The sequence below is a fragment of the Cuculus canorus genome, chromosome 15 (assembly GCF_017976375.1).
Source record: "Cuculus canorus isolate bCucCan1 chromosome 15, bCucCan1.pri, whole genome shotgun sequence".
Taxonomy (NCBI): domain Eukaryota; kingdom Metazoa; phylum Chordata; class Aves; order Cuculiformes; family Cuculidae; genus Cuculus; species Cuculus canorus.
Window position 1 is genome coordinate 7,974,507 of NC_071415.1, and position 8,681 is coordinate 7,983,187.

The 8,681-nt window shown below is 57.9% G+C and overlaps 1 protein-coding gene across 1 annotated transcript; it reads right to left on the reverse strand.

Annotated features, from left to right (window-relative positions):
• Window positions 1–527: 527 nt before the first annotated feature.
• On the reverse strand, window positions 528–7,692 carry AQP8 (aquaporin 8). The gene is made up of 5 exons (XM_054080789.1): window positions 7,351–7,692; window positions 4,735–4,861; window positions 3,683–3,897; window positions 1,892–2,026; window positions 528–1,550 (listed from the first exon to the last, which is right to left on the reverse strand). The coding sequence occupies exons 1-5, from the start codon at window positions 7,605–7,607 to the stop codon at window positions 1,508–1,510; spliced, it is 777 nt and encodes a 258-aa protein (XP_053936764.1). The 5' UTR covers window positions 7,608–7,692; the 3' UTR covers window positions 528–1,507.
• Window positions 7,693–8,681: the final 989 nt, after the last annotated feature.

The following is an 8,681-nucleotide window of genomic DNA, read 5'->3' on the forward strand; positions in this document are numbered from 1 at the left end:
TTTCCCACCCACTGTGCCCTCCAAGCCCAGTTTCCAGCGTGGTGCTGCGGGTGCTGGGCAGGGTGTGCAGCCCTGCTGTGGGGTCACGCATCTCCCCAGCACAGCCCAACACGTGCCGAGCTGGGGAAGCATCAGACAGTCCCCAAATGAAGAGTTTGCCACTTTAGGAGTGACTCAACCCAGTAACGTGAGGGGTTCCCTGCTGGGGATGTGATGGGAGTTTGCACAACGACACCCATGTGCCGGTTTAGCGGCCAACAAGACCCCTGAGCAGTGGGGACGCGGTCCCTACACACCCCACGGCAGAGGCTGGGGAGCACAACTGAGTCAGGACGGGTACCCGGGTGATGTCAAGCTGCTGTACTCGCTCCTCTCCCCCTGCCCACACAGCTCCATCACCCTCCCTCTGCCAAGGCAGCCCCCTCCCCTCATCCCCTGACCCCCAACATTCACACCCTGGAAGGGAAGGGATGGACCCACCCTGAAATCTCAGCTGGTACCTCACCCCAGCCCTCCTGATGCGGAGAGGTGTCCCAGAAATCAGACTGTCACCAGAGCTCCATGCTCCCATCATCCCTCTGCGTGGCAGGCCACAGGCAAGAACCACTTGGCATCATCCTAGACTTGCACAAGGACCAGGAGCTGACCCATGGCACCAGCTGGAGGAGCATCCTGCTGTGCCGGGGTCACAGTCCCTCTGGGCTGGATGCTGAGGGAGGAGCCGGTGGAGAGAGCAGAGATGCTCAAATGGGAGACAAACACAGGAGCTGGTGTGGGGTTGGGCACGGAGCCTCACAGCCGCCTCCACCACGTTTGGGGCCAGGGAGCTCCCGCAGGTGCGTGCGGGGCGGAGGGAGCCGGCTGAATCATCGGAATTGATCAGGAAGAAGCTCAATATCAATTAGTGTCAGCGCTGGGGAGTGATGATGCAGAGTGTCCAGGCTCAGCTGCTTGACTCAGCCTCTCGCCACCTCAGTTGGGATCATGGCAGGTTCCTCATGGGGCATTTGGAACCAGCAGCTCTCACTGTCCACCCCTGGGAGGGGAACAGGCTCCTGTAGAGCAGCCCAGCATCCAGCCACACAGCCCAGAGCCCCGGGCACAGGGCACCAGTGCCCACCCTGGAGGGCACAGTCCTCCCCAGCACCGCAGGCACGGCGCTAGCGGGATGGATGCTGCGCCTGGCTGATGGTGGGGGAGGCTGCGATCTTGTGGGCGCCGTTGTCAGTCAGATGATGCTCCTGGCAAGCTGGTCCTGCAGCCGGGTCCAGCTGAGCGCTGGGAACTGGGGTGGGAGCGGTGCTGCCCAGCCCTGCTGCCAGCACAGGGGTGCCTGGTTGGGCTGCGCTGCTCCCCATTGTCCGTGCAGTACAAGTGAACCATCCCTTGAACATGGGCTGCCCGGGAGACACAGGGGGGAGGTGGGATGGCGAGGAACAGGAGTGGGGGGCTTCATGCTGAGCCACTCTGGCTGCCCAACGGCATGCACGTGGCCCCATACCCAGCATCACTTCAGGATCAGGCGGGTGTTCCGGTCGCCCAGCAGGAGCCTTTGGGGAGAAAAAACAGAGAGAAACTCCAGGTTAGTATTTTTGCCATTGTAAGCATACAATAGAAACCCAGCACCAGCCCAAGCCTGGATTCACCCCCCTGAGAAGCTCCTGGATGGAGCAAACATGGATTTGGGGACAGGTTGGACCTTTGCTGTCACCCTCTCCTCATGGGGAAGAGAAGGGAATCTCCAGCCTCTGGATACCCCTCCAGAAAGGCAGCTGCCTCCAGCCTTGCCCCAGGGTGCAGGGGGGCAGCGAGGGCAGAGCCCCGGGGAGGCAGCAGGGAAGGCATCAGCCTGTGCGACTCCACTCTCCTTCCCGCTGCCAGCACCACGTACCTCGCCAACGCGCTGACAAGGAGGGCAGCGATCACCGGTCCAACCCAGTAAACCCAGTGGTAGTCCCAGTAGTTCGCTACCACAGCCGGCCCGAAGGCTCTGGCAGGATTCGTACAGGCTCCGGACACAGTGCCTCTGCAAGAGGAACAAAGCGACTGCGTCAGCCCTGCGGGACGGGAGAGCGGCACCCGTGCCCTCGCTGCCCGAACAGGGCGATGCGCAGGGGGAGGCACATCCTTGCTGGTTTTGGACCACACCAGGCTCCATCAGTGCTCCAGGACAGTTTGCTTCTGCAGCACAGCCTGGTCTCAACAGCCGCCCTCCTGCAGGCATCGGCCGTCGCTCGCTGGTGTTTGCAAGTTGTCAGGTGAAACAACATAGAGAAGACATGGATCTGTTGGAGTGGGTCCAGAGGAGGCCATGAAGACGATCCAAGGGCTGGAGTACCTCTGCAATGAGGACAGGCTGAGAGAAATGGGGTTGTTCAGCCTGGAGAAGGAAGGGCTCCAAGGAGACCTTAGAGCAGCTTCAAGTATGGAAAGGGGCTCCAGGAAAGCTAGAGAGGGGCTCTGGATCAGGGAGTGCAGGGATAGTATGAGGGGGAATGGTTTTCACCTGGAAGACAGGAAATTGAGATGAGGTCTTAGGAAGAAACATTCTTCTGTGAGGGTGGGGAGGCCCTGGCCCAGGCTGCCCCATCCCTGGAGGGGTTCAAGGCAAGGTTGGATGGGGCTTGGAGCCCCTGATCCAGTGGGAGGTGTGGGGGTGGAACTGGATGGGCTTGGAGATCCCTTCCAACCCAAACCATTCCATGGTTCTATGAAAACCCCACATGGGGTGGAATCACGAGTGCCGAGTCTGTTTTGAGGCTGACTGGGAGCCGGGCTTTTAAAGAGGGAAAGCTCCATACCACGCATGGGTAGCAGAGAGGGGCAGGAGAGACAGCAGCGCTTACAGATTAAAGGAAACTGCAACAGATAAATATTTGCCCACGAGGTTTGTACAGTGTTTAAATGAGCGTCTGAATCCCGCTAGAGGGGGCGCTGCCTTAACTAAACAACCCATTAGCATTCATAATTGCGTGTGCTTTTTATCAGATTGCATGGCACAAGACCCAGGCTGCTTGCCCAAACCTCGCCTGTGCTGAGGCTGAGCTTGGCAGCGCTTCCAGCCGCCACGAGGGCACACGGCAAGAAACCCGTCTGGATAAACCCGCTCCTGTTTGCTCAGGGCTTCCTATGACAAATATCGCCCGTGCGGCCTTTCGGGTTTATCAGCCCATAACGAGTGCTTGTAAATGCTGCTGCGGCTGAAGGGCCACGTGCTGGGCTCGAGCCACCCGGCTGCGCTGTGCCCAGCGGCTCCCTCACAATGTCAAGGGGCAGTGGACTCATTGGCCACTGTCTTCAGAGTGCCCGGATCTCCTCAGCTGCCCTGGCCAGCAGGTCCTGTGCTGTGCTGCGAGGGGATGCATCCCATCCCATCCCATCCCATCCCATCCCATCCCATCCCATCCCATCCCATCCCAGGCATGGGCACTGCCCTCTCCCCGGTGCAGGATGCCGCACCTGCGGTGCTGGCTATGGACAGAGCAGTGGAGCCCTGGCGCTGGGTGCTTGGAGCTCTGCTCAGCCAGCACCGCAGGGAGCTCTGACACCAGCTCCATCCGCGCATCCCATGGTCCCATCCTGCCCTCCTGCTCAAGGTACCGTGCCCCGTGACAGCAGGTGCCAGAGCTGGTGGCACTGGGTGTCAAGTGGGAACACGCAGGGAGAAGACTCGTAAGCTCACCCCACCAGGACGTTCACTGTGACAACGAAAGCGATGCAGATGGGCACCAGCGTGGTCTTGGTCTTCTCATTGACAGCACCCATGAAGGCCACAAGGATCATGAAGGTTGTTATGATGATCTCGCACCCGAGGGCGGAGCCGATCTGATTGTCGTTCCTGATGATGCTGAAGGCTCCTCCAAAGGTACTCGCAAAACGCTGATTCGGCACCACCGCCTGCAGGAGGAGAGCCCTGTTTGTGCCATCCATGCTCCATATTGTGGGCTTGAGCAGGCATATGTGCTCACTGTCAGGACAGCGTGGGCGGGCGTAGCATCAGGGTAAAGAGGAGCTAATCTCATCACTTTCCTCCTGAAAGCCAGCCCTAAGCGTCTGGCAAATATAAACTCATTAGTGAAGGCTCTTAGCATCTCCTGAGATGATGAGCCAGCCTCCACGCTCGGAGCAGGATGAGGCTCACCCAGCCGAGGGCTTTGCAGTAGCCACGTAGCTCCGGGCTGCTGGGATGCTGGAAACAGGCAGCACCGAACAGAAATGAGCCTCACAGCACAGCGCCGTGAGGATTAGCACAGGCAAACACCGGGTGTGCAGTGGCTGGGGCTGCAGAGGCACTGTGCATCGCTCTGCACCTGCTCAGGGCACCACGGCTGATCTCCGTGGAGAGAAGAATTCAAGAATCACCAAGAATTCATCAGCCAAGCGCCGTGCGAGGTGGCACGCCCACATCCGCACAGCACTGCCAGACCCAAGACTGTGGCCACAGGCAAGTTGTCCACATCCTGCAGTCAGAGCTGGGAGGAGGAACTGGGAACCCTAGACCCGAGTGCCAGAAAAGCCCCACGTCCATGCAGCAAAACTGTGAGCTTCGTCATCATGTGAGAAATCCACGCTCTTAATTACCCACAGAATTGATGCATGGAGACCCATCGCCCTCCCCAACACACACAATGTCACTGGAGACCCTGGGGCCAGGCAGCAGGTTGGGGCAGAGCAGGGGGAGTCCCTGCACCCCAACATTAGCCCTGGGTAAAAAAACACCCCCAGTGTCCATACCTTTGCCAAGACGGCTCCAATCATCCCTCCACAGAGCTGGGAGATGCAGTAAGGAATGAGCATGGTGATGTTCAGCGCGCCAACCAGCCACATGGTCAAGGACACGGCCGGGTTCAAGTGGCTTCCACTGTGAAGGAGAGAGGAGCATCAGACAGGGGTCACCCTGGCGTAGAGACCCTCCCAAAGACTGAACTGCTGGAGCGTGACCAGAACGGGACTGGGGAAGGGGCTAAAGAACAAGGGTTATGAGAGGCGGCTGAGGGCCCTGGGGCTGTTTAGCCTGGAGAAAAGGAGGCTGAGGGGAGACCTCATTGCTCTCTGCAGCTCCAGGAGAGGAGGTTGGAGCCCGAGGGGGTGCTGGGCTCTGCTCCCAAGCAACAAGTGGTGAGACAAGAGGAAATGGCCTCAAGCTGTGCCAGGGGAGGTTTAGACAGGATGTCAGGAAACATTTCTTCACTGGCAGAGGCCGCCCAGGGCACAGGGAGAGGCTCCATCTCTGGAGGGGTTCAAAATCCGTGTGGCCATAGCACTTGGGCACAGGGTTTAGTTGGCACAACGGGGTTGGGCTGAATGAGCTTAGCAATGTTTTCCAACCTTAATGATTCTATGACTGTGCTCGCCCTAGGCCAGAGCCACAAATGCTTTTCCAGCCCTTCCTTGAGAAGATGCCATGTGCTGCAGGAGAGCAGAATCCAGCCGTTTCCTTTCTCTGCGGTTACTGCTCCAAAGCAGCAGCATCTTTACACCGATACCTCCCCGGTGCGCGGTGCTGGCGGGGCAGGAGCTGCCCTGGTGCAGTTTGAGGGAGGGGGTTTGGGGCCGGGTCTCCAGAGACCCTCGCGTGCCTCCAGGGGAGGTGTGGGGAGAAGGTCTCTCTGCCAGTGTGGTGGGTACTGCAGGCTGTGGAGCGCACCACAGCCCTGCCCAGGGCCCTGGAATGGGGGGTTCCACAGCCCAGCCACCAGCACTCCTGGATCCGGGGGCAAAAGCTCAGCGAGGAGCATCATCCCCTTCACACCCCACTGGCAGCCAGGCTGTGCTCGAGGCTGCGAGTGGCTCTGGCGGAGCAGGTACCCAGCCTGGAAGGACACACAGCCCTGGGAAGGCAGGGAATGGAACAAACGGGTCAGATACGGCTGAAGCCACCTCCCAGCTGGGCTCTGCTGGGGCTCTCGGGGTTTATCTGCCGCTGCTCACTGTACGTGCGAAGGCGCCCAGGTCTCTGCACATCCAGCCCACATGGCCCTGGGAATGCTGGCAGCGGCTGGTGTTCAACTCATTACCAGACCTAAATTGTTCATCTTGAGGACCACATGCAAGACAAACTCGGATACCTTCTAATTAAAACAGATTAACTACGAGACACACGTTAATGAACAAGTTTCATAACCAATCAGCCCTAATAATTGCTGGTGAAGGCAATGAGTAAGAGTGTCTAGGAACTATAATTACATCTTACTCTTCAGCTGTAATTAAAGACCCATCATATGAGAGCAAGAAGTTGTGTCATCTAGGCTAGGAAACGTCTCAGCAGGACGGGGCTCTGGCTGCAAACGCCCCTGCGAAGGTGGGAGCCTGGGATTTAAAGGAGGACCTGGCTGCAAGCAAAGTTCAGAGCAGGCTGCAGCGTGGATGACAGCCCGGCCAGCGAGCGCTCAGCCCGAGCCAGGCTGCTCTGGACACAAAGCTCTGAAAACCTGCATTTGGGCTAAAACACCTCCCTGCACGGGACCCTGACCCAGCTCCTCCTGCCTTCAGAGGTCATGGGGGACCTCCGAGATGCCTCCACAGCCCCTCATCACAGATCCCCCTGTGCTGCTCCCTCACCTGTGCCTTCACCACGCCGAGGGCTCGGGCTGCAGCAGGTGTCGGGCTTGGCTCCGGTTCGCCAAGTTCCCGTCATACCAGCCTTCTCCCTCCTACTCGTGCACTGCTAAATTCCCAGTTGGTTTGCCCTGGACTCCAGGTCTCCCATGTGAACCTGGCCAAGCCGCTTCCATGGCCTGGGGAGGGTTGGGGTTGTGTCCCAGCTCAGCGCATCATGGGAGGTGGCCCAGAGCCATCCCATCCCTGGGCTGCAACTGGAATGAGACTCTACAGGTATTGTTTCAGCTTCTTCCTTCAGGATAGATCTATATCTTGCCATCAAACACCACCATTTTCAACAAGCACGTTTGTCTAAATGTTGCTTTTGAGGAATAGAAACCGTTCGTAAACAGAATCCATTTTTTTTCACCTAGAAATACACAGGGGAGCAGCAAACTCAGGTCAAAATGTTTCATTCTGACAGCCTTTTAAAAGGAAACCTCTCAGCTTCCTAAAGGAATTGCTTCTATTGCAGCTGTGACCGTTTTTATTAAAAGAGGATGGAAATAAAACATTGTGATCAGAAGGCAAGCGAACTCCCTCAAAAGCAAGGTGTTAATGGACAACACCTCCTGAGCAGCTGTGCTGGCCGAGCAGCTCAGGACAGGTCCTACAGGTGGTGGAAGGGAGGACACGATCATCTCCACTCACCTGGAGATGATGCAGATGCTGCCGCAGGGACCGTGCCAACCCCAGGGAGAGGGTGCGGTGGGCAGAACCCATGCAGCCCCTGCCACCGCCCGTCCTTACCTGACGTCTCCCAGGGCGGCGACGATGACACCCGCGGCCAGTCCGTGCACCAGGGCGGGCTGCATCTTCCCCGTGACGGCCGTATCCTCCACCACGGAGAGGCAGCCGGCGAAGACGAAGAGTGCACTGCCCAGCAGCTCGGCCACGCAGGGCTGGACGTAGTGCTCATACCAGTGAGGCTGCGAGGGCTTGGACTTGACGTCGATGTCCATCATCGCCTCCATGGCCAGCGGGTGGCTGCGCTCGGCAGAGGCCATGAGCGGGGCTGGAACAACGCAGGCAGAGCTCTGGAGGATCGAAGAGATGCTGTGGAGCAGAGGGATTGGGAGACTGGAGAGGCAGGCTCAGATCCCTGAGGGGTCCTGGTGCAGGGATGAGGCCCCTGGAGGAGCACCCTCTTGTCCTCTGACAGGCTCCCTTCAACCCGTGTGAAGAGGGAGTGGATGGGAGGCTCTAAAATATGGATTGGGTTTGCATTGCTTAAAAAAAAAAAAGAGGCAATAAAAGTGGATAGGCCAGCCCCTAGGAATATAAAAGCTCTTTATCACCGCCTTTCCTGCGTTCAAGGCTTTGGGGTTTTTTTCCCCTACTTTTTGGGTTTTTTTTTTTGGTTTTTTTTTTTGGTTGTCATTGTTTTAGGGTTTTCTGCCAACACTCAGGACATGATTCCTTTCACACAGATACCCAGAACACTGTCACCTACACAAAGCCCAGTGGCTCTGCTGCCCCACCCGTGCCACCAAGGCCAGCACATGCCCAAAGGACCACAGCATTGCCTGCACAGGGCATGCAGGGATCCAGCAACACCTTGGGAAACAGCTTGTGTAGCTCCAGGGACTGAAAAACCCATTCCTTGTGAAAAATCAACCCTGGCCAAGGCTCAGCTCTCGTAATTAAGTCAAAGCCCAAGCACAGCACGAGCTCATAGCCCTTCCTAGCATGGTGCAAGCGGGAGCCCCAAAATAGGTGCGGAAAGGGATGCACAAGGAGCAAGAGCAAAGGCAGCACTCTGTGGAAAGGCACCCTCCAGTCCCACTGCTCTGACACAGGGAGGAAAACTGACCCCCGAGATGCAGCCCAGGCCACAGAGCTGTGGCTGAGGTTACACGTGGAGGGCAGACACTTCCTCCAAAAACCGCTGGACGTTGGTAGTTGTGGGCAAGACAAACGTGGGGTATCCTTTGTGTTACTACAGGAACTTTTAAGCAGCTTTAAATCCACAGACAGCATCAGCACAGAGAGCCCTGTCACTGCACCTCTTCCTACAGACCCAGGGAGCAGGCAGCTCGACCCATTTGCCTCCAGGCACCAAAGGAGCTCGCCTGAACCAC

What these genes read in the sequence shown, in the direction of transcription:
- AQP8 (XM_054080789.1), bottom strand. Translation starts at nt 7,607, where the DNA reads ATGGCCTCTGCCGAGCGCAGCCACCCGCTGGCCATGGAGGCGATGATG. An exon ending in ACAGTGAACGTCCTGGTGGG is followed by an intron (nt 2,027 to 3,682) that starts GTGAGCTTACGA and finishes TTCCTCTTGCAG; the next exon opens with AGGCACTGTGTCCGGAGCCT. An exon ending in CTTGTCAGCGCGTTGGCGAG is followed by an intron (nt 1,551 to 1,891) that starts GTACGTGGTGCT and finishes TTCTCCCCAAAG; the next exon opens with GCTCCTGCTGGGCGACCGGA.